At 36.8% G+C, this 27070-nt stretch overlaps 1 protein-coding gene across 1 annotated transcript; it reads left to right on the forward strand.

The window, feature by feature from the left end:
- The first annotated feature begins 713 nt into the window (after window positions 1-713).
- PGSIP6 (plant glycogenin-like starch initiation protein 6) lies at window positions 714-26530 on the forward strand. Its single transcript, XM_086450747.1, has 10 exons — window positions 714-1285; window positions 1891-2011; window positions 2150-2335; window positions 2650-2813; window positions 3927-4034; window positions 4303-4440; window positions 4534-4680; window positions 25001-25283; window positions 25397-25520; window positions 26235-26530. Exons 1-10 carry the CDS (start codon window positions 1040-1042, stop codon window positions 26374-26376), a joined length of 1659 nt encoding a protein of 552 aa, XP_086306873.1. The 5' UTR covers window positions 714-1039; the 3' UTR covers window positions 26377-26530.
- The last annotated feature ends 540 nt before the right edge of the window (window positions 26531-27070 follow it).

Genomic DNA, 27070 nt, shown 5'->3' on the forward strand with positions numbered 1-27070 from the left:
ACCATCAAGAACCCTCTAATCTTTTCAAGAACCCAACCTATAAAATTTGTATTCTTGAAATTTTTTTATTTTATAGAATTCTTCATTCTTGATTTTTTTTGATTTCTTGAAATCTTGAATCTTGAATTCTTAAATTCTTTATTCTTGATTTTTGAAACCTACATACCTTGATCATTAATTATTTCTCCATTCTCTTAACTTTTAATCATTATCTTATGAACTTTAACCTTTAATCTAATATTTTTCATCATAATTAGAAAAAATATATATTTTACTTTTGGATTTATTTGATCCTAATCCAAATCTTTAATTTAATTCTCAATCAAATTTTCCTAAACCCCTATTTTCCCTTTCTTCCTTCACAATGAGCGAGCATGTTGAAATCTATCTTATTTTATAAAAATAAATTATATTTATTTGTATCAAAATATTTTAATAAGTAATTTTAAATGGAGTTAAATGATATATCTTGTGTAAGACAAGATGACATAGATGAGTCAACTCATCCCAAAATGGGACGAGACGGATTGCCAAATCTTAAAAATCATGGTGTACGATTAAGAATCTAAAAATAAAAAGAAAGTTATACCCACATTTTTAGAAGTTATATATTGTGGTGGCCAATATGATAACTTGAGATGGTATAATTGTAATAATCGGTTTGAATCGTTTTGCGAGGATGCGACTCGTTCAGGTCAGACCCGAATCGACCCGATCCGCTCCCAAAATACGGTTCCTCCTTGAAAGAAACCTTGAGGGGCGGCTGTCATGGTAATCTGAGAGGTTGAACGTCAGAAGAAAAGGCCAAAGCGAAGAAGAAGATCTTCCAACCTTTCCTTTCAGGTCTTCCAGAGTCTCTCTCAACTTCAAATTATTCTCCAATAGAGAGAGAGAGAGAGATGGATCCCTCAAGTTCAACCTTCTACCTTCTCATGAATCATCACTGAAAAAAGTTCATTCAAATTTTGATTCGAAGATCGATCTCTCATCATTTGATCTTCTTATTATAGTTTAAAAATTGATCTCTGTTTGAATTAGTATGATGAGATCGTTAATTTCGAGATTCTTCAGCTTTTCAGTGATTCTATTACTGTTATTTCAACCTGGAATTCTCGTTAGAGTTTACGGATCTCAGTCAGGAGCTTACGTTACTCTTCTTTACGGAGATGAATTCCTACTCGGTGTTAGGGTTCTTGGGAAATCGATTCGTGAGACTGGATCGACCAAAGACATGGTTGTTCTTGTCTCTGATGGCGTTTCAGATTTTGCTAAGAAGCTCCTTCAGGTATGATTGTTTTGCTCATAATTAGGGGTTTTTTTTTCCATTTAAACTTGTTCATTTAGTTTTATATGTTTCCAAACCATTGATTTTGGTTAACACGTCGATACGAATAAGTCACCTATGGATGCAAAAGTTCAACTCCTTTCTCGAGACCCATAGTTGGGTGAAGTTTGCACAAAGAACTTAAAATACCGAAAAGGAAGAAAGTATACAATGGTTTGTTGAATACTACGTCCCTTTTCTCCTTTCTTAAATAGATAAAATAGAGGCCCTTTAAAGGAAGGCAATAAATCCTAATTAATTTAGAATTTTAACTGCCCAATCAATATTTATACAAATAAATTAACTCTTCTCAATTTGGAGTCTTTCCCTGTTTGGAAGGCTTCCTTAACCAGATAAGACCAAATCATGGCATGTGGCAAGATATAGATGGGTTCAAAGAAGATATCAGGAGATGTGTCAGCCTAATTCCTTACATCTGCAATGGACCATACGCAGTTTTGATGCTGCATGACTAGTCTTGATAATCAGTACTTAATCCTATAGTGGTTTAGGTTGATTTCTCATTTGGTTTATTAAAATTCTGTTTTTTTTTTTTTTGTTGCTAGGCTGATGGTTGGATTGTGGAGCTCATAAGCTTGCTGGCTAATCCCAATCAAGTACGGCCAGCCAGGTTTTGGGGAGTCTACACCAAACTAAAAATATTTAACATGACAAATTATAAAAAAGGTAATTAATTTTGCTTGATTGGTTTGAAACAAATTCAAAGTGCATTTGTTGAACATTTTTATTTATTTGATTGAATTGTATTACTTTTTTGGTTATTTGGCCACATTTATTATATTTGAAATAATTTTTTTTGCGTAGTTGTGTATCTCGATGCGGACACTATCGTGGTGAAGAGTATTGAGGATCTCTTTAAATGTAGGAAGTTCTGTGCTAATTTGAAGCATTCCGAGAGGCTGAATTCAGGAGTCATGGTTGTTGAACCATCTGAAATGGTTTTCAAGGACATGATGAACCAAGTGACCACCTTGCCTTCTTACACTGGAGGTTTTGCTCTTCATTTCCATTTCCCTTATTTCTTCTACGCTTTAAGATTCGACGGTGTAGACACGCACAAACACACACACACACACATATATATATATATATAACTATTATGCGGAGATCATGCTAAGCTAGTCTCCCAAAACACAGGCACATATCTGACTACCTTTTATATGCTTGAGAAACTTCAATATTCACTGCTTGCTTGGGCATGAAAGACAGCAGGAGTAGTTCAGTTTACTGAGTCTTGTTTTCACCCAACATCTTTCTATTTAATTTATTTTAATACCGATCCTAACTTTCTTTCATGCTAACAGGAGATCAGGGATTTCTGAATTCATATTTTTCTGGATTTGCCAACGCACATGTTTTTGAGCCAAACTTATCACCAGAAGAGATGAATTCTAGACCAGCACCTGAAATGGAGCGTCTCTCTACTCTATATAATGCAGATGTTGGTCTCTACATGCTGGCCAACAAGGTAACTGTTACCCAGAGCTTTTAGTAGAGATGTAACGTTTTTTTATTTGATTCAAATGTTCTTGATCTATGCTTTTAAACTACAATCATATTTGAAGAAAATGTTATAACCATAGGTGTATTGCTGAGTAACAGAATAGTGGTGCACTTGACTATTTTGGGATAAGTTGTGTTAAATAATCTCTACATAAAGGGCTCAATGATATATTTTTTTTGGAAATAACAAATACCTTTTAGTTAAAATGAGAACATGACTTATCTTTTCTATCTTCCTGTCTTACCTTTTTTCAACAGAAGATTTTTTTCCTTTTACACTCTGTCTGTGACCTTAAGTGAGTACGCTAAGTGTATCTAGCCAGATGAGAGATCTTCATTTGCTAAATACACCCAAATGCACCAACTGAAGACTACATGGTACTTTCTCAAAACGATAGCACCATGTTTTTTTCTCATCCTAATCGAGATATTAGATTCCTAAGAAATTGCCTCTGGCATAATTAACAATTTTTCTTGGTAGCATCTCTAATGTTGTTTTGCCACTTAAAACTTAGTTCTCATCTCATCTGATATGACTCAAGTCAACTTTTGTCCTGATGACCAAGTATTTCCATTTTCCCTAATGATTATCCTTTTAAGCAAATCGCAGAGAAAATTGGAAAGGCAGCCCTAAATCTTTGGGATAAGGATTTGATGGTGATGATAAAGAAAATGGAAAAAATTATAGAAAGAAGAAGAGTTTGCACATCTTACTATCCAGCATATGGCCATCTTATCTACACCAAGGTTTTAATCTATCAAATTTTAAAATCTCTAGAGGATCGAGAAAACCTTCCTTGTACAAATAAGAAAAGGAAAAAAAAAAAAGAAGATCTTCCCTTGTACAAATAAGATTTTTTTTTATAGAAGGAATCATAAAGAATAACACCACCACTAGAAAAGTTACATCTCCTATTGAACTAAGAACTTCTATCTAAAGCACACTGGAACATAAGGCCTTTAATGGATAACACCATGACATGAATATCCACCTTCACCCATCTGACTTGGCGTTTGATTTGCATAAGCTTTCTGTGCAACCTTCTGATCTTTTCTTTGTACAAATTGTATTTTGCAGTGGATGGTAGATGAGAAAGAACTCCGAGTTATTCACTACACACTTGGACCCCTTAAACCATGGGACTGGTGGACCGCGTGGCTCTTAAAACCTGTTGATATTTGGCAGGTGTTCATTTTTAAGTCATATCTTTAATGTCATGTACTTTACAGCTTTTCTGCAATTTCATATTTATGCATGCATGCTGTGGGGAAGGTGGTGTTGTGTAGGATGTGGCCTGCATATGGTTGTCTATGGGAATGATGTGATGTGATTTTTTGTTCTTATTCTTATTTATTTATTTTCTTTCTGGGTTGAATTTGTGGTTTTGAGCAGATAGTAGAGACATTAACTTGACCTTCATATGGTTGATTTTTTAAGTTTGCTGATGCCACAGAATGTTCGGGTACAGCTTGAGGAGTCTCTTCCGGGAACAGGAGGGGGAAGAAATCCTAATGATCAACTTGTAGTTAAATTGCTTTTTCTCATTCCTGTGTTTGCTCTGCTTGTCTGTTACTATCGGTCCTTTCTTCAGGTTAGCCCCTTCAGAACTGATTATTTCTTAGAATCTAAGAAAATAAAGATGGGTGGTTTGGCTCAGTAAACACCATTTTTAATATTGATGCAGATACAGAAGGATTTCTTTGGCGCACTTTGCAGGAGCTCATTATGGGATAATATTAGACATTTATATTACAGATTCAGAACTGGTGGCGGATTTGCTTATTCTACTGTTGGTGTTTCCTCAACATCTATAATTAATTCTAATCAACAAGTAACTTCTCTCTCTTATACAAAAAAAAAAGCTTCACTCTTGATTCTTGTCAATTGGTTGTGCATTATTATTTATTTCTTTGTCTAGGAAACACAAAGATTTTTCATATGGAAATTTTATGACAATAAGAAACCACAGAAGGTACAGTTCCAGTTCATCTAATAACAAAAACAAGTTCTTCTTCCGCAATTTATTAGCTTTAGGATGCCGTAATGTAGTTGCAGGAATAATCGCTGATTATTATGTTATTCAGGTAACTCTACATTCACAACTTACGACTAATAATAACAATCAATTCCTATTCAAATCTTGTGCAAACTAAGAACCACCATTTGTACTATTTATTTTTCTACGATATATAGTTACCAAAAGTGGCTTACAACATATTTGATTTGTAAGATGGTGGCACCTTGTAGAATTATCTCCTTTTGGTCTAAGCATTGTTAGCATAGGTGGTTCTTCATAGATACAGGGTCTTAAAAGTTTTGACGTATGACGGAAGATCATTCCCTGCTGCAGGATTCCCGTAGTTTGTGGAAAAAAGAAATCTAATCCTTGTCTAAAGACATATAGTGTTACAAGAACACCAGATGACTACAGATAACCATACAGCAGTTCCTCCCTCTGCTATTGGAGGGGGCCGTCCTGTCATGCCCCAAAATCCTAAATCGCATCCCCATTGATGCATGACGGTGAGGGAAGAAGATGAAATTTGGAGGGTTTAAGGAATCTGATTTGGGTGGGATTTGGGCGACAATAGGAAAATGGTTGGTAACAGAGTATAAGGTAGAATTGGAAAAGAGATTAATGAAATAAGGGTTAAAGAAAATGGGAAAGGATTAAAGATTGAGGTTTGTAAGTTTCAAGAATCAAGAAATCAAGAATTAAGACTCAAAAATCAAGAATTCAAGAATTTTTGAAAAAAAAAAATCAGAAAACAAAGTTATGGATTGATTTCTTGAAACTTGAAAGGATTACAAGATTCTTGATGGTTTTTTGATTTCTCACATAAACACAAATTAATTCCCCCCATTACAAACCAAATCCCACATAAATAAAAATCTTCAAAGAAAAATCCCTGGAATCTTCAAATTGCGTACATCAATAAAATAATAAACTTAAGATGCTCATGATGACATAGTGGATAGAGTTCTCGACTCTTTGTAAGATATGCTTGTCCCTTTATTTTCATAAGCCCCGTCAAATTGTAAATGAAATGAGAGACTAAAGAATGTTTTCCATATCTAACCTTAATGACACTCCTTCACAAATTATTTATTTCATTCCCAAAGCACCACAACTATTTTTCTGGTAAAGTCTTGTTTACTGTTATTGTTTAGAAGAGAAAGAGAGATTTAGAGGAGAAGCATTGAGAGAGATTCCATAGAAAACATATTCTATGAGCCTCCTCTCTTCTATTTTTATAAGAGAATGAGGCCTATACTAAGTGGGACGTGTGGAACTGGAAAAGACCAGTGTGCCCCCACACGTCCTATACATACCAATAACACTCTCCCTCAAGTTGGAAAGTCCAACTTGGAACAAAAACTAAAGGAAATAAACTAAAGAAACTATAGAAAATAAACTACTAAAGAAAAGAAAATAAAAGAAACTAAAGAAAGAAAAAAAATAACACTCCCCTTCAAGCTGGAGCATAAATATATAGTAAATCCAGCTTGGAGCAAATCAGGTTGAGGCGACCATAGTTAAGTGTCTCAGTGAACATATCTACCAATTGATATTCAGACTTCACGAACAGTATACTAATTTTCCCACATAAAATCTTGTCTCTGATAAAGTGACAATCTGTCTCAATATACTTTGGTCGCTTATGAAACATTGGATTGTAAGCAATATGAATTGTAGTTTGATTATCACAATATAATCGCATAGGAATAGCTATCTTAACACCCAATTCTCCAAGAAAATTCTTAACCCATGTCAGTTCACATGTCATAAGAACCATTGCTCTAAACCTTTCAATCACATTTTGTTATTTATTTCTCTAGGAAACCAAGTTTTCTGTCACGCCCCGAAATCCCAACACGAATCCCTATGATTCATTAGTCAGAATCTCGAGGTGTGAGATAGTCAATCACACAACCTGATAGAACATTCACAAATAATAATACTTATGAAAAGAAAATATACGCAGCGGAATAAACATTTGACTAACATCTATACGAGAGTCTAGAGTAAGCGGAAGAAATCGACAAACACTGATATAAGTCAAGATCCTAAATCTCATAATTCATCAAGTTACAAAAATTTCTAAACTAACATATTTCTTATCTACAAACAAAAACTACTAGGATTCCCTACTAATCCTCAAAGACACGGTGGTGGCAAGACATCAATTTGTTTTTCCTCGAGGACCTCCTCAAAAGACTCCTCAAAGAACGGTTCTTCAATAGCTGAATAATCTGAAAGGGTAAGGATAGGGTGAGTAACAAGGGAATGTTACTCAGCAGGATTAACGCCGTTCTAACAGCGAGTCATACATGCATGAGTAATCATCAGAACAATTAAATAATGCAAGTTTTCATAATGTAACATACGATAAATGTTTAAGCATACTCAGTAAACAGTTATAATAACTTTCAATCTATCATTTTCAATCATTTAAAGTAACATGTGCATCTTTTAAATGAAAACATCTATCAATCATTACAAAATAAGAAAAAGATACATAATAAGAACACGGCGGTGTAATCGATAAGAGAGCAGAGGAACACGCCGATATAACCGCCTCGGCTATGGCAATACGATATTCCAAACTTAACCTCCGATGTGGAATCCCATCGTTATAGATCTGATTTTGTGGCCGGTCTAGCATACCACGTTTGGATGACCATTTATTCGGTTCAGATTGGCCGTTGACCAAGAATCCAATACTGAGTTCAACTAACGGTGAGGTCGACCGTTTGACGACTACAGACTAAAAGTGATCACTAACTAGCCCAGGAAATCCCTCGCGTCGAAGCCTATCAAGAGGCAATGCATGTGAACCCCGCCTAGCTCTACACTATATAGAGATCGCCTTTACACACAACGTTCCCCAGAAAATAAATAGGAGAAATTCCCGGATTTCATAAGCTGTAATATGCTCTAAGGTATCCCATATTACCAAAGAGCATATGACATCTAGTGTTATCCTAGATTGACTCGCCGCTTTCGGATACACAGCAACGCGTCACTCTTTATTTTGTATATAATATATCATTTCTTTTAATCGAAAATACAAACAAAATCTGGTAGTGCCCTCCAGTGATAGTTATCTGTCATTTCCATCCATCAACCATCTCATCCCTCTATCTATCTATCACGTTTTACGTGGCATGGCCACTACGTAGAACTGGAGGCACTGTCCCATCAATCAGTCGAGAACATACGTTCTCTCTATCCATCCATCAATTAAATCGATCAATCTATCATCTCATTTCCTACATATCTATTAAAGTAATTTTACTTTTAAAGTAATTCGAAATCCATAAAGCATCAACCAATTCCATTCGATGGTTTTGGTTGAGTCGAGAGACTCGAAAACAAAGATAAAACCATAAGACATAAAAGCTGAAAATCTATGAAAATTTAACTAAGTGTTGAAAAATGATTTTTCAAAAGTCGAAATTGAAAACGAACTATTTATTTATTTATTAAAGAACTTAAAGTAATACTTAATTGTTTTTAATGAAATAAAGGTAGGAAATGGGTATACATACTATATGGAAGCAACAAAAAAAAATTAGAACCAAACTCAACATTCGGATACTTTTTCGAATTGCTGATTTTTCGTCGAAAATCGACCAAAATCGATCCAAATAGTATACCAACTATAAAATGCTTATATTACATCAAATGAACTAAAACCAATCACAAATAAGTATGCAAACATGATTCAAATCGTTCAAATATGTATAAACTTAATGAAACGATCGATTTATCAACAATCACTTGGATTTTCTATGAAATTATCGCATAACTAGAAGGTAGAAGGGAAGGCAACCTACTTCAAGCTATTTTCAACGGTTGAATGGACTTCAAAATCGCCTCCGGCCAATCTCCAAAATTTTCTTCCGGCGAAAATCAGATTTCTTTGCGTCCACGCGTAACCCTTGGCGAGAGGAACAACTTTCCTTCTTGCGCCTAAGTTCGGATCGTTCTCGTTTGGCGTAGATCTGAGTTTCAAATATTGAAGGAAAATGGTTGAGATTTGTTTGGAGAGGAGAATAAGAAAAATCTGATTTTTCTAATAGAATTTAGATATTTATATAACTTAAGTTGGGACATACTTGTCATTTTGGGAATTGTTTTTCCCGAATGCCGAATTGGACAAACGTATACTCTATTTCGGGTGATTTTTCGACACGAATCTAATGGTATTATCGGTTTCCTCAAATTACGTCTCTAAGGTGTCGTTTACCTATTGGAAAAATATCTAATGCGACACTCGAGGATTTGATAACTTTTTCAATCGACTTCAGATTTCGGCGTGCTTACAGGCTAAAGTATGTTTCTCGATCCTTCTAAATCTATTGGTGAAGTTAATTTTTCTCAATTATTAAAAATTAAGATACCATACTTTTAAATTAATGCACGGATCTAAAATTCTTTCCTTGAGATACATTTTAGGATTTTCAAGTCATTATATCCTCCTCCTCTTAATAAGAATTTCGTCATCGAAATTAAACATACCTCAATCGAAGAATAATTCTGGAAATTGAGCACGCATCTCCGTTTCTTTCTCCCAAGTCGTTTCCTCGACATTGTGATGTCTCCAAAGCACCTTAACTAACGGAATAGCTCGTGATCTCAATATTTTCTCTATACGGTAAAGAATCCGTACTGGCCCCTCTTCATACGATATGTCTTCCTCTAGATTCAAGGACTGTCAGTCAATGACGTGGGATGGGTCCGGTTCATACTTTCTCAACATCGATATATGAAATACGTTATGAACCCTTTCTAACTGAGCAGGTAAAACCAACTTGTATGCAACCGTGCCAATTCTGTCTATGATCTCAAACGGTTCTACATAACTCGGCTTTAGTTTAGCCTTAATCCCAAACCTAGTGATTCCTCTTCTAGGAGAAACCTTCAAGAATACAAAATCACCGATCACGAACTCTAATGGTCGTCGACGATGATCTGCATAACTTTTCTGCCTGTTCTGTGCTACCCGCAACCTTTCTCGAACTGTCTTAATCTTCTCAGTAGTCTTCAAGACGATGTCGGGTCCCAACAGAATACTATCTCCAACTTCTGCCCAACAATTTGGCGATCTGCATGGTCTGCCATATAGCGCTTCAAACGGTGCCATGCCTATACTAGATTGGTAACTATTGTTATAGGCAAATTTAGCTATTGCCAAGTGATTCTTCCAATTACCTCCAAAATCTAGTACACAAGCCCTCAACATGTCTTCCAATATCTGAATAACACGTTCTGACTGCCCATTAGTTTGTGGGTGGAATGCTGTACTCATCTTCAACTTCGTACCAAATGCAATTTGAAAACTCTGCCAGAATTGAGATGTAAAACGTGGATCCCTATCAGATACAATAGAAACTGGGACTCCATGTAACTTCACAATCTCTGAGACATAAATCCTGCTCAGCTTATCCACAGTGTAAGTCATCTTGATAGGTAGAAAATGAGCAGACTTAGTAAGTCTATCTACAACCACCCATACAGCATCAATCCCATCACTGGCCTTCGGCAACCCACTAACAAAATCCATAGTTACGTACTCCCATTTCCATTCCGGAATAGGAAGTGGTTGCAATAACCCTGCAGGTCTCCTATGCTCAGCCTTTACTTGCTGACATATCATACAACGACTCACATACTGGGCAATGTGCTTTTTCATTCCTGGCCACCAAAAATTTCTTTTCATGTCCTGATACATTTTGGTACTCCCTGGATGAATAGAAAAATGCGACTTATGGGCTTCATCCATTATGTCCTTCCTCAACAAGGCGTCATGAGGAACCCAAAGTCTACTCTTGAACCGTATACTACCATCATCATGAATTCTCCAACTTTGCTCACCAAAGTCCTCTGCTTTCTCCTGGTACCCTTCCAATTCCGCATCAATCTTCTGCGCTTCAATAACCCTTTCAACAATCTGGGGTTGTACTCTCATGTGAGCCACAAAGGATTTCTGTTCATCTATTTCTGAGGGAATGTTGAATGCGTAAGCGGTTGCAGTTTCTAGCATTTTCCATTCCTCAATCCTTATGTGAGCAAACACCCCATCTTTCTTACGACTCAACGCATCTGCTACTACATTAGCCTTACCAGGATGGTAATGCAATGTAAAGTCATAGTCTTTCAGGTACTCCATCCATCGCCTCTGCCTCATATTCGATTCCTTCTGCAAGAATAAATACTTGAGACTCTTGTGATCTGAATGCACTTCGAAGGTCTCCCCATACAAATAGTGTCTCCAAACCTTGAGTGCGTGCACTATAGCCGCCAACCCTAAATCATGGGTCGGATAGTTCTTCTCGTGGATCTTCAACTGTCTCGATGCGTAAGCAATTACCTAACCAACCTGCATTAATACACACCCAAGTCCCGTATGAGAAGCATCAGCATAAATGATATATTTCTCTCCTGGCTTAAGGACTATCAAAACGGGTGCCGTGGTTAGTCGAGTCTTCAACTCCTGGAATGCTGTTTCGCAACTATCGGTCCATTCAAACTTGACCCCTTTCTGAGTTAACTTCGTTAATGACGAAGCTATCTTCGAGAAGCCTTCTACAAACCTACGGTAGTATCCCGCAAGTCCAAGAAAACTTCTGATCTCAGTAACTGTAGTAGGCTTCTGCCAGTTCATAACCGCTTCAATCTTCGACGGGTCCACCGATATCCCATTCTTGGAAACCACATGACCCAAGAACTTCACTTCATCTAACCAGAATTCGCACTTGGAGAATTTAGCATACAACTTCTCCTGGCGCAATCTGTGAAGTGTGACATTCAAATGATCCTCATGCTCAACTTCCGTCTTCGAATAGATCAAGATATCGTCAATGAAGACGATAATGAAGACATTCAAGAAATCCCAAAACACTCGCTACATGAGATCCATAAACACCGCCGGCGCATTAGTCAAACCGAACGGCATTACTAGGTACTCAAAGTGCCCTAACCGAGTTCAGAATGCTGTCTTCGAAACATCCTCTTCTTTGATCCTCAACTGGTGGTATCCCGATCTTAGATCAATTTTTGAGAAGTACTTGGCACCTCTTAGTTGATCAAACAGATCATCAATCCTAGGGAGCGGATACTTGTTCTTTATCGTCACTTGGTTCAGTTTTCGATAGTCAATGCATAATCTCATTGACCCATCCTTCTTCTTTACGAACAAAACTGGAGCACCCCAAGGCGAGCTGCTCGGACGAATGAAACCCAAACCTGTCAACTCTTCCAATTGACTTTTTAGCTCCTTCATTTCTGCTGGGGCCATTCGATAAGGTGGAATCGATATGGGTCTAGTTCCTGGAATCAGTTCGATTGAGAAATCAATCTTCCTGATTGGGGGTAACCCAGGTAACTCTGCAGGAAAGACATCGGAATGGTCGCATACTATTCGGATTGCTTCCACCTTTAGTGACTCTTCATTCATCTCACTAACGGTAGTATTCATGTTATACAAACTATCCCAATCAGTCCCATTCCTATATGGTTCTATCACTCGGATTACACGATTCCGAATTCCCTTAAACTTGAATTTGAACTCTGGCTATCCCGACACACCAAACTTAACTGTCTTCGCATAACAATTTATAACCGCATGGTATGCAGCTAACCAGTCCATGCCTAAGATGATGTCGAAATCTCGAAGTTCTAAGACTATCAAGTTCAGTTCAAATGAACTATCTCCAATCTTGAGAATGCACGAGTTACACACTCGATGTGGCATTGTTTTGTTTCCCAGGGGAGTCATCAACGAAAGTGTCCTATTGGTGTCTGTTGTAGAAAGTTCTAACTTTTCTACCATGCTAGAAGATACAAATGAATGTGTGGAACCTGAATCCATCAATACATGTGCTAAACAGTTGTATAACATAATTATACCTTCCACCACATCCTCTGAAGCTGTAGCGTCGGCTTGCGTCATAACATAGACCCTAGCCTGAGTCATCGAATCACGGGTCTGCTGGGGGATTTTGGGACACTGTCTCCTCAGATGTCCCAACTCTCCACACTCATAACATCTAATCGGCTCTCTACTGGCCTGACCCGTAGGTGCCCTCTGCGACGGTAGTGGAGGTCTAGCAGTCTGAACCTGAGGCCTCGAAGTCTGTCCCTAGCCTCTAGTCATTGACCCTGCGAACTAGTAGCCTGACCCCTGCCCTGCACTGATGTTATTGTCCTCTGTGGAAACTGGCCTGCAGATACTGGGGGTCGGAAACTGCTCTGACCCTGTGGTTGGCTGGTCCATTGCTGCCCTGAACTACTGGGCCTGTAAATCATCTGTCTCTTGGCTGGTGGGGGTACCGTCCTCATCCTAACACTTTGCTCATGAATGACCTCATCTGCCCGCTCTAGCCTTTGGGCTCTTGTGACCACTTCGGAGTAGCTAGTAACCTCGAAGGCTGCCATCCTACTCCTGAAAGTGACTTTCAACCTTCTAACAAACTTCTCTGCTTTCATCTGGTTGGTGGAAATCAGCTCGGGAGCATAACGAGCCAATTGGGTAAAGCGGGACTCATACTGGTCCACGGACATGTTACCCTGTGCCAACTTATCAAACTCCATCCTCTTTCTGTCCCGGGAGCTAGCGGGAACATACTTCTCTAAGAACATTTTCTGAAAGATCGTCCAGTTCTGAATTTCCGGTTGGTTGTTTTTCACCGAAGTCCACCAATGTGTTGTACCCCTCTGAAGCATAAAAGAGGCACACAGAACCTTCTGAGTGTCTGAACACTCCATAGTGCACAAGTATTTATCAGACTCCTCCAACCATTCTTCCGCCATTACGGGGTCCGCAACTCCATCAAAGCTGGGTGGCCTCATACTCCTATACTCTCTCAAAAGAGCACCCGCAAGACCTTGATATGGTGGTCGCACCAACTGCACGTCTCGGTACTTGTGCTGGTGGAGGTGGGGGTATACCCTGATCAGGTGTGGAGTCAGGGGTGTGCTCCAGAGCAACCTCAGGTATATGTGCACCTGATTGGTTCTGGCCCCCTATCATCCCAGTCAACTGTCTCATCAAGACTGCCTGATCTTCTATCATTTTCATCTGCCTTTCTTGTATTCTTTCCTGGTTCTGAGACATCGCAGTTATGGCTTGTATCATCAATTCCATCTCTGTTGGTTGTCTAGCCTTAGATGTCCCTGCATCTGTGGGTTGGGGCCTCTTGCCTGGCTTACCTCTGCCTGCCATCTAATCAAATCTACAATTAAACAATCTTTATAATTTCTCCAAATCCAAAAGACATTTCATCAAACTTTAGGCAGAGTACTAACTACACATCAAGCATTTATGTATTCAAACATATTCTATTTAATACTACTTAGTCCATTAATTCATCAAGTAACTATTGTCTCATACTTCATATCCTTAAGGAATTTCCTATTATTCCTAATCCTATCTCCAATCTAGACTCTAATAGATTTCTAGACACAAAAGAGCTCTCGTCCCATCTGGAACTAATATTGAGCTTTGATACCAAGTTGTCACGCCCCGAAATCCCAACACGAATCCCTATGATTCATTAGTCAGAATCTCGAGGTGTGAGATAGTCAATCACACAACCTGATAAAACATTCACAAATAATAATACTTATGAAAAGAAAATATACGCAGCGGAATAAACATTTGACTAAGACGGTGTTTGTTTGCGCTATTTTTCAGCGCTTATTGTTGAAAAAAATTAAATTCAGCACTATTGTCAAAATAGCGCGTTTGTTTACTCTATATTTTCAGCGCTTATTGCTGAAAATAAGTGAAAAAAATTCAGCACTATTTTGATGCTGAAAAAAAGTGCTAAAGCGGTAAGCACTTAGCTTTTTTCAACACGGACAAGTATGCCCTTTATTTTTTTGAGCATGGACAAGTATGCCCTTATTCTTAAAAGGATATTACCTCTTATATCCCATGGATAAGTATATAAACACCCCACAAATTAATAAACCCACACCATAGCTAAATTATTTTGTCTTATATGAGTTAAAAGTTTTGGTGAGGATGATCTCTACAATGAGGAGATCATCCTCACAAAAAGTCAGCACATCTTGAAACTTCTAACCCTATCAAAACAAGTTCAAGAACCGTAAATTGTCCATTTAAAAAAAAAAAACTATTTTTGACGAGTTAGAAGTTTCAAAATAGACTGATTTTTGGTGAGGATGATCTCTAGCTCATATAGACCATCCTCACTAAAAATTTGCTCATTCCAAAAACTTTAACCCATATAAAACAAAACAAAAAATGGCTATAGTGTGGGTTGCCCTTATTAATTCCTAGGGTGCTTTTATAATTACACATCCTTCATTTCCATCGAAAATTATTCATCCAAAATTAAGTTCTTTTAAAGTTGATTTCAAATTTTGGTGACTTGTATGACATTATTATTTTTAATTTGAAATTTGTGGGCTTTTATAAATAGAAATTATTATTTATAAATTGAAGATTTGAGTATTATTTATTATTTAAAAATAAATTGTATTTTAATTTTATAAGAAATAATATATTTTATTGTGTTTGATAATAAATAAGCATTTGAAACATGCAAACAATGTATAATATGATTGTAAGGGTAACAAAGACAATTTACCAGTTTCAACAATGTGTAACAAACATGATTCAGCATCTAAACAAACAACTTTTTCAGCACTTAAATTCAGCGCTTATAAGTTTCAGCGCTTAATGCTACTCAACACTTATTTTTTTCAATTTAACAAACAACACCTAACATCTATACGAGAGTCTAGAGTAAGCGGAAGAAATCGACAAACACTGATATAATTCAAGATCCTAAATCTCATAATTCATCAAGTTACAAAAATTTCTAAACTAACATATTTCTTATCTACAAACAAAAACTACTAGGATACCCAACTAATCCTCAAAGACACGGTGGTGGCAAGACATCAATTTGTTCTTCCTCGAGGACCTCCTCAAAAGACTCCTCAAAGAACGGCTCTTCAATAGCTGAATAATCTGAAAGGGGAAGGATAGGGTGAGTAACAAGGGAATGTTACTCAGCAGGATGAACGCCGTTCTAACAGCGAGTCATACATGCACGAGTAATCATCAGAACAATTAAATAATGCAAGTTTTCATAATGTAACATACGATAAATGTTTAAGCATACTCAGTAAACAGTTATAATAACTTTCAATCTATCATTTTCAATCATTTAAAGTAACATGTGCATCTTTTAAATGAAAACATCTATCAATCATTACAAAATAAGAAAAAGATACATAATAAGAACACGGCGGTGTAATCGATAAGAGAGTAGAGGAACACGCCGATATAACCGCCTCGGCTATGGCAATACGATATTCCAAACTTAACCTCCGATGTGGAATCCCATCGTTATAGATCTGATTTTGTGGCCGGTCTAGCATACCACGTTTGGATGACCATTTATCCGGCTCAGATTGGCCGTTGACCAAGAACCCAATATTGAGTTCAACTAACGGTGAGGTCGACTGTTTGACGACTACAGACTAAAAGTGATCACTAACTAGCCCAGGAAATCCCTCGCGTCGAAGCCTATCAAGAGGCAATGCATGTGAACCCCGCCTAGCTCTACACTATACAGAGACCGCCTTTATACACAACGTCCCCAGAAAATAAGTAGGAGAAATTTCCGGATTTCATAAGCTGTAATATGCTCTAAGGTAACCCATACTACCGAAGAGCATATGACATCTAGTGTTATCCTAGATTGACTCGCCGCTTCCGGATACACAGCAACGCGTCACTCTTTATGGGTTTTCTACAAACCTTTACTGGTAAACAAAATAATTTATTTTGTATATAATATATCATTTCTTTTAATCGAAAATACAAACAAAATCGGGTAGTGCCCTCCAGTGACAGTTATCTGTCATTTCCATCCATCAACCATCTCATCCCTCTATCTATCTATCACGTTTTACGTGGCATGGCCACTACGTAGAACTGGAGGCACTGTCCCATCAATCAGTCGAGAACATACGTTCTCTCTATCCATCCATCAATTAAATCGATCAATCTATCATCTCATTTCCTACATATCTATTAAAGTAATTTTACTTTTAAAGTAATTCGAAATCCATAAAGCATCAACCAATTCCATTCGATGGTTTTGGTTGAGTCGAGAGACTCGAAAACAAAGATAAAACCATAAGACATAAAAGCTGAAAATCTATGAAAATTTAACTAAGTGTTGAAAAATGATTTTTCAAAAGTCGAATTTGAAAACGAACTATTTATTTATTTATTAAAAAACTTAAAGTAATACTTAATTGTTTTTAATGAAATAAAGGTAGGAAATGGGTATACATACTATATGGAAGCAACAAAAAAAAATTAGAACCAAACTCAACATTCGGATACTTTTCCGAATTGCTGATTTTTCGTCGAAACTTGACCAAAATCGATCCAAATAGTATACCAACTATAAAATGTTTATATTACATCAAATGAACTAAAACCAATCACAAATAAGTATGCAAACATGATTCAAATCGTTCAAATATGTATGAACTTAATGAAACGATCGATTTATCAACAATCACTTGGATTTTCTATGAAATTATCGCATAACTAGAAGGTAGAAGGGAAGGCAACCTACTTCAAGCTATTTTCAACGGTTGAATGGACTTAAAATTTGCCTCCGGCCAATCTCCAAAATTTTCTTCCGGCGAAAATCGAATTTATTTGCGTCCACGCGTAACCCTCGGCGAGAGGAACAACTTTCCTTCTTGCGCCTAAGCTCGGATCGTTCTCGTTTGGCGTAGATCTGAGTTTCAAATATTGAAGGAAAATGGTTGAGATTTGTTTGGAGAGGAGAATAAGAAAAATCTGATTTTTCTAATAGAATTTAGATATTTATATAACTTAAGTTGGGACATACTTGTCATTTTGGGAATTGTTTTTCCCGAATGCCGAATTGGACAAACTTATACTCTATTTCGGGTGATTTTTCGACACGAATCTAATGGTATTATCGGTTTCCTCAAATTACGTCTCTAAGGTGTTGTTTACCTATTGGAAAAATATCTAATGCGAAACTCGAGGATTTGATAACTTTTTCAATCGACTTTAGATTTCGGCATGTTTACAGGCTAAAGTATGTTTCTCGATCCTTCTAAATCTATTGGTGAAGTTAATTTTCCTCAATTATTAAAAATTAAGATACCATACTTTTAAATTAATGCACGGATCTAAAATTCTTTCCTTGAGATACATTTTAAGATTTTCAAGTCATTACATTTTCTCCCAAGAAAGTACAATACCCAGATGTAGACCTCCCATCAGATGGAGAACCTGCCCAATTAGCATCACAATACCCCTTTAAGTCTAAATGAGGTTTGGACTTATACCACAAACCATGTCCTGGAGATCGTTTAAGAAATTGAAGGATCCGAACAACAGCTTTCCAGTGTGGAACCTTTGGTATTTCCATAAACTGACTCACTACACTTACTGCAAAAGAAATATTTGGACGAGTGATAGTCAAATAATTGAGTTTATCAACTCGTCTTCTGTATTTTCCTGGATCATTAAATAACTCTCCACTGTCTACTATCAATTTTGAACTAGAGTCTATTGGGGTGTCCATAGGTTTACTTCCCAACATACCTGTCTCATTAAATAAATCAAAAACATACTTTCTTTGAGCCAGGTTAATACCTTTCTTAGATCTCGCAACTTCTATCCCTAAGAAATAACGCAACTTGCCAAGATCTTTTGTCTGAAATTGTGTCTAAAGGAAGGCTTTCAGCTTCTTTATTCCATTAGTGTCATCACCTGTGATAACTATATTATCAACGTAAATTACTAGAATGATAGTCTTTGAAGAACTGAAGCAAACAAGCACATAATGATCTATCTGACACTGCTTCAATCCAAATTGAACTACTACCTCACTGAATCTCTCAAACCAAGCTCGTGCAGATTGGTAATAGCTTTTTTCAACTTACACCTTGTCAGACTCCCCCTGAACAACAAAACCAGGAGGTTGCTCCATGTACACATCTTCCTTCAAATCACTATTCAAAAATGCATTCTTAACATCCAACTGACATAAGGGCCACTGAAAGTGGGTAGCAAGGGAGATGACAATATGAACATAAGTCATTTTTGTCATAAGAGAAAAAGTTTATATGAGTAGTCTACACCATAAGTCTCAATATTGCCTTTGGCTATGAGGTGGGCCTTCAACTGTTCAATAGACCCATCAGGCAAATACTTCACCACATACACCCAACGACAACCAACATTGCGCATACCAGCAGGTAAGGACACTAACTCTCAAGTACCATTGTGATGAAGAACATTCATCTCAACCTCCATAGCATGTCTCCAACCTGAATTAGACAAAGCATCTTGTACACTATTAGGAATAGACACAGAAGAAAGAGTAGAAACGAAACCACGATATAAAGTAGACAAATGAGATGAAGAAACAAACATAGAAATGGGGTGCTTGGTACAATGACGAGTGCTTTTCCTTTGTACAATAGGAAGATTAAAATCAGAAGAAGTACTAGATATCTGATCTGCATACTGTGAGGATGATGGTAAGGTGTCTGCATCTGGAGGAGGATGTGGATTTGAAGTTGTCAGTTACTTTATGCAAACATAAGTGAGTGGAAATGGAATAGTGGGAGATAAATCAGCTACAAGAAGAGGAAGAGCAAACAATAGATCATCATATTATACTGGATTTGTAAAATATGATACATAATAAAAAAAATGTAACATCTGCACTGACATAAACACGACGGGTTGAAGGATCATATCAACGATAACCTTTTTGGGCACGAGAGTAATCCAGAAATACAAAGTTCACCGCACGTGGATCAAACTTATCATTACCAGGAAATGATTGATGAACAAATGAGACACAACCAAAGGTCCGTGGAGATAAGGAAAATAAAGGACTTGAAGGAAACAGAACAGAATGAGGAGACTGACCATCAAGAATAGACATAGGCATACGATTAATCAAATAACATGCTGTAAGAATCGCATCCCTTCAGTAAGGTTTGGGAACTTGCATTTGAAACATCATAGAACGTGCAACTTAAAGAAAGTGCTGATTTTTACGTTCAACAACACCATTTTGTTGAGGGGGTGTGTGTACAAGAAGTTTGATGAATAACACCAAAGGATGAAAGGTAGTCATTCAAAGGTCCAAAATCATATTCTTTAGCATTATCACTACGAAACAACTTGATTTGCACACCAAATTGAGTTTAAATTTCAGTATGACACAATTTAACAAAAGAAAATAACTCAGAACGATCTTTCATTAAATAAAGCCATGTCATTCTTGAAAGGTCATTTACAAAAGTAATAAAATACCGAAACCCACTACGGGAAACAAGCCTATGAGGACCCGAATATCATAATGAACTAGATTAAACTTACTTGATACTCTAATAACATACCTAGATGGATAAGAAACATGATAATGTTTAGCTAACTGATATGACTTACAATCTAAAATAGAAATATGACTCAAAATGGGAACCATCTTTTTTAAAAAGCGGAGTGAAAGATGACAAAGTCGACAATGCCATTGTTGCGGAGTGATTGTGGCATGAAGAGCAGGCGGACCTTCACCACCATCCAAATAGTAGAGACTTCTAGATTCATAGCCCCCACCAATCGTCCTCTTCGCCTTTAATCCTGAAAAACATAATATGAAGGGTAAAACGTCACAAAACAATGAAGAGATTGAGTTAACTGACTAATGAATATTAAACTGAAAGGAAATTTAGGGACATACAATACAGAAGATAAGGAAAAAGTATAACAGAGAACGACGGTTCCAATACCAGAAACTAGTACCATCAACAAGAGTGACAAACTGAGACGAAGATGAAGAATGTTGAATGGATGAAATGAAATACAATACGAGGGGTAAAACATCACAGAACAATGAAGAGATTGAGTTAACTTACTAATGGACATTAAACTGAAAGGAAATTTAGGGACATACAGTACAAAAGATAAAGAAAGAGTAGAATAGAGAATGACAGGTCCAATACTAGAAACCAATACCATCAACAAGAATGACAAACTGAGACGAAGATGAAGAATGTTGAATGGATGAAAATACACTTGATGACTTAGTCATGTGATCTAACGCCCCTGAATCAATGGCCCAAGGGGATGAAGATGAAGCAAGACAAGATATACCTGAGTAAGTTAGAGTCGTAGTGTTGGAGGACGATGCATTAGATTGAGGAGGATAAAGTAACTTGGAATACTTATCACAAGAGATAATAACCATATTTGCATGGGAAGCAACCTGATGAAGAGGATCAACAGAACTACCACCATTAATGTCACTAAAAATAGCCTGATTGGGCCTAATTTGTTGGCTGACTATGTAAATCCTAATAGAAATCCACAAAGTGACCATCAAGTCCACCATGGGTATACTTCCTGGGTGCCCCACGATCATGACTCCCACTAGAATCATAGACTCTCTCTATGACCTCCACCACGGTTACCATGATACCCACGACCACCACCATGGCCAATACTATGGCCACGACCATTATCTGTACTTCCAGAAACAGTTAATACTGATTGATTAGATTCAAACACCAATGATATAGGACCAGAACCACCAATAGAAGCTTTCTGAAGGCGAGAAAAAACTTCAGTAAGTGAAGGCACTCTTTATTTGTCAAAATCTAAGATTTAATAGAATTATACTCGAATTTCAAACTAGAAAGAAAACGAACAACATCCATCTCTTCCTATTGTCGATGTAGTACGACCAAATCAGTAGTAAGGGGTTGATATACAATGAGCTCGTTCCGTATATTTTGAAGGCAAGAGTAATATCTTGATAAATTTTGGTCATCTTGTTGAATGAAAAAGAATTCTTCAACCAACTGATAAATCCAAGAAATATTATTCACTCCAGAATACATCTTGCCAACTTGAATCCAAATCTCCTTGGCCGAAGATAGAAACATCAAGTTGACACTAATGGTGGAATCCATATAATTCCACAACCACGTCATAATCTAAGTATTTTCCTGAACCCACTCAGAGTAGTGAGGATCGTCAGTCTTAGGAGGATCATCTTTCAGATACTTCAACTTTCGCTTGGCAGTAAGGAACACCTCAACAGATTTCAACCAAGGGATAAAATTATCTCTATGTAATTTGATCGAGTTCATTTGAAGATTAAAGAATCAGAAGGAGATAGAACTTTGAACTTCATCTCCATTAGAAATCAGTCCACAGTAAACAAATCGCACTAAATAAACCAGATTTGAAATACCAATCAGATTTGTTTTTTTATTTTTTAAATATATATAGCAGATTTGATCCAAAAACCAGATTGCAATATATGATCTATGTACTTACAGATCAAATCACAGATGACTGAAGTCCCCATCGTTTTTTTATTATATAAATCACGAATATTTGGTAAGTTGATCTGAACCTCCTAGGAAAAAACACACCATCCAACTACAACTTGCAACACCAAACTCACATACTGTAGCATTCACCAATTAGAAGATTAAAACCCTAAGTTGTAATCAGAAGCCTAAGATTTTAATACCAAGTAGATTGAAGAAGAAGAAAAAGAAAGGGAAGGAAGAGAAGAGTAGGTTCTCAAACTTCAAGATCTAAACCTTACTTTGATACCATGTTATTGTTTAGAAGAGAAAGAGATTTAGAGAAGCATTGAGAGAGACTCCATAGGAAACATATTCTATGAGTCCTCTCTTATATTTATATAAGAGAATTAGGACTACACTAAGTGGGACGTGTGGAACTAGAAAAGACCAGTTTACCCCCATACATCCTATACATACCATTAACATTTACTAACAAGAATCTCCTAATTTCAGGCCGCTCTTTCTTTTTGGGATGACATTCTTCTAGTTAACTAGATGAAACTTCTAATTACCAACTTTATTATTTCAAAGTAAATCCCTCACCAAAGTCTTTAATTGAGCTCCACCTTCTTCAGATCAAAAACACTGAAAGAAATGAACCAGAATGTTTGATAGAATGCTCCTAATTAACGTAAGATCCCCCATTTAAAGATGTATTTGGCTTTCCAAGACCTCCCCGTCTTTTCCTAACTCATTCAATTATTGATCCTAAATACTTAAATAACATTATCATTGAGGCCATATATAAGATACAATCTATCCCCTATCCAGTTCTTCGAATTGTCCTCGAATTTATTTCAATAAGATTAATCTCTACTAGAATATCAATTATCTTGAACACAACCTTTTCTATAAAACACTATATCCCTGCCTTTCTATACCATAATTAAGTAAAATATCAGTCAAAATTTTCCAATTCATTATCATATCATAACTTGATTTAACTAAATAAATATTTTCCTCACCATACTTGTGAAATCAAATAACTTTATTATTAAAATTTTAAATTACTCATCCCACAAAGGCATAACTAATTGCACATTAGGATTTATGGGAATAAGTCGTAAAAGTAGCCTCCGTTAGGGCATGAACATTTCCGAAAGATATTCTCCAATCCTTTGAATAGTAATGCAAGGTCAGATCTGTACTAGTCAATTTGTTGAGCCTCAAGTCATGAGCCAAGACGAAGTTCAAGAGATGATTTGCGAAGAGATAAATCTATGATGGAAGTTGAGTTTTTTTGTGGAACTTCAAAAACCCAAACTCTACTTTTCTCGGGGAGAACGATGATCAAGTCGAGACTTGCTGTATTACAGATAGACGATTGCTTGTGGGAGAACAATGCTACTGCTATGTGATGGGATTTTCATCTAGCTTGTAGGGCTAACAGAGAGAAACCTCAAAGAGTTCTGAGGATCTTTTAATATTTGCTTGTCCCAATACGTATGCAACCAATCTTCCCTTCAAACTGCCCCAATTAAAAGACAAATTCTACCGGATGTTCATGAAAGGTCAGATCTTAACCAAATTTTGGTCTATACAAAACAAATTCCTCACATCAAATAATGAGGACAAATTTGAGGTATTGGTCATCGGATTAAAAATAGCCTCCAGCCTAGACTTATGAGAGTTTACTGTTTTGAGTTATTTGTTACTGTTGGTGAATCAAGTTAATTGATTGTACATCAACAAGGGAGAGAAAAATTCCTTATATAGAGATGGGTTTCATGAAGTATGTAGAGTGCCTAGATTGGTTCACATTAATGTTCTTCAAGGTGTTGGAGGCTTGTATGTTATGCATAAACTTGCCTCAGGGTGAGGCTCTCTGAAAAGGCCTATATGCTTTATAAGAAAAGGCAATTTTTCTCAGCAGTGTTCCTTGTTCAAAGAGAGGTTGAAAAATCTTCCTTGACGATCTTCATAAAGGATTGAACTCCCCTTTAGGTCTAGGTGGATTTTGTCTGCTAGAGCTTGGCACACAGATAGGCCTTCATTGCGTAGATGACATTCAACTTGATGCTTTCTGTGATTCGAGGGCTTTTACTTTGCCGAGACTTCTTTTCCTTTAACTAATCTCTGTAAGGGTGATGGGAATTAGTGGATCATCTGTTGATTCATTGTTCTTTCGTAAGGGAATATGGACTCACTTCCTCTCCTTGTTCCATGTACGTTGGATGTTCCCTCGTTCCACCCTATTGTCCATACTCAATAGTTGGTATATTAAGGCATTTTTGCAGAGGGAGAATTTTGTGGGTTCTGACTCCATTTGCAGTATGTTTGGGGGCTTGAAAGAAAATAAACAGAACTTTTGAAGGAAAGGAATAATCTTATTGAGAAACTTTGTTGAGCATCTTAGGGTTCTTATTTTTTTGGTGTAAGATGTATGAAGATTTTGAATTTTTTTCTTCTCTAATTGGGATCTTATTTGTTTAGGTTCTGATTGGTTTAGTTTTCTTTTGTATTCTGGTAGGTCTTCTTGACCTCCTTTAATAAAATTTTACTCGAAAAAAAAAGCACTTCTTTTCCTCCTTTAGGTTCAAGATCTTGCCTTATTGGATAGTAGACTCCTTTAGTTTCCTTACTAGCACGGACATTACTGATATCTTGGATCTGTTACTTTCATGGCTGTTTGGAATGCTCACTTAGTTATGTAAAGATGCCCTTTTCATTAATTTCCGTGATGTAAACTATTGTTTGTGATGTTCTGCAGTTCACTAATGGATCGCAATACAAAGTGCCTGTATATTTGGGTGGAATATCTGTTTTGGTTTGCTTCATGGCTGCTGTGATGGCCCTCACACTTGCTGTTTCAGTTGTTCCTCGGCAAGTGATGCCTTGGGTGGGTTTGCTGCTGGTTTATGAGTGGACATTCACAATCTTCTTTATGACATTCGGAGGATATCTCCAGTTAATTTATAATTGGGGGAAGGCAACAGCATCCCAAGCAGGGTCCTTTCCAACTCATACATCTTCGGACTATGATTCCGGAAAAGGTTTGTTGAGTTTTATCCAAATATATGTTTTCAAACACGGGCAAAATGCAAATAAAAGTGTCAATTTTCCTTTGATTTTTTTTTTTATTTGAAGATATTTATTCATGATGTAGGCCATCAGCGGCAGGTGTCTGCTTGTGACGTTGCCTCATGTTATTATGGACTAGGGATGGCATTTCTGGCTGTTGCTACCCCTTCATTACCATGTTTTTTAGGCATCACTGCTCTATTTCTGAGGTAATATTCTTGAATTCTGTTCTTCAATTGCATTTTATTGTGTTCCTCTTATACTTTTAGATCCTTCAACATGCACGGAATCACTTTTTTGTTGGCTTTGTCAGTAGCCTTTGTTGTACAATGATCAAAACATCAAAATCGGTTCTCTTTTAATCCATAACTTATTGGGATTTGGGACTTTGATTCTCACACCCGCATCTTTGCCGACTTCATTTTATGAATATGTTTCTTGATTGGCTAACATCCTGCTCCTCAAGGCATGGTGTGTCTTTCCTCTAGCACTCATGCCGGGAGGGGGGTATCACTTCACATCTTGTTTTTTTGGTTGTCTTCAATTTGAATCTGGGTGTAATTTCTAAGGGTTTATTCATGAAAACTGAAACCCCCAAAGTGCTCATTGAGTTATCTCTTGAGATCTGGGTGTGGGAGTACACGATACCCTAACATGTGAACACCTGTTAATGTCCTTATGTCATGCCAGAGGGGAAGACCGCTCTAAGCTTTTGTGATGATCATGATCCCCATGGTGAGTTGCCAGCTCGCATGGGTCGTTCACCCCTAAAAGGAATGATTATACAATCGGTTGGTTCATGAGCTGGGCTTCAACTCTGTTGGAAGACCCAATGGTTGTAGAAGAAAATTGGGCTTTCACACTTTTTCCCTCAAGAAATCACAACCACAGAAATTAATAAAGATTATGGTTATTGTTTACAGGTTAGGTTTGATGGTCGCGGGAGGTATAGTCCTGGCATCTTTCATGACGTACGCTTCAGAACACCTTGCAATTAGAGCATTCTTGAGAGGGCGTGAAGATCGGGACACACCCCGGACAAGAAAAATATGCTTATTATGTTGATTGATATCCTATCCTTCAAATGATGCTGCTAATATAAACTATGAGCCGCGGTCACTACTACTAATTTTGTAATTTATTTGATTGTGTTTTATTTGTAAAATATTTTGTTTTTGAGACGGATTTTGATTTTATAATCCTTTTTAATGGTACTGCATGTGACTAACCACTACCACAGTTGGAAAGTGATTCATTTTTTTTTTTTTTTTTACTATGGCAAAAATAAAGACGGGATATGAGTAGGAAAAAAATGGGATGGAAAATAATAGATGGATATAAAAATAAAGATAATTATTAAAGAAAATTTTTGAGTAATTTTATAAAATAATAAAACGATGGAGATGATTTTGGATGTCAATGTCATGTGCAGCAGTTGAATGATAATAACGTGAAGTAAGAGTTTACAACTTGAAGATTCTAACAATCCAAAAATGCGAACCGTTCATGGGACAAAAATTATTGTGACTACTTTGATGGGGGTTTCAAAATATTGGTGAGGATATTTCGAAACTTCTAAGTCATATATAAGACAAAAATCATTATCATAGATTTTGTCACAATTGTTGTCTAATGGACTGCCCCCTCCAAAAATAACTTAAATTGAAGTAACTAACAGTGGAACAATTAACATAAATTTAAAAAGAAAGGCCTGATTCATGCGCATTCTATTTGATTTTGGAAAGCTTTGCCAAGTATA

The sequence above is a fragment of the Akebia trifoliata genome, chromosome 8, assembly GCF_017979445.1.
Source record: "Akebia trifoliata isolate Shusen 1 chromosome 8, ASM1797944v1, whole genome shotgun sequence".
Taxonomy (NCBI): Eukaryota; Viridiplantae; Streptophyta; class Magnoliopsida; order Ranunculales; family Lardizabalaceae; genus Akebia; species Akebia trifoliata.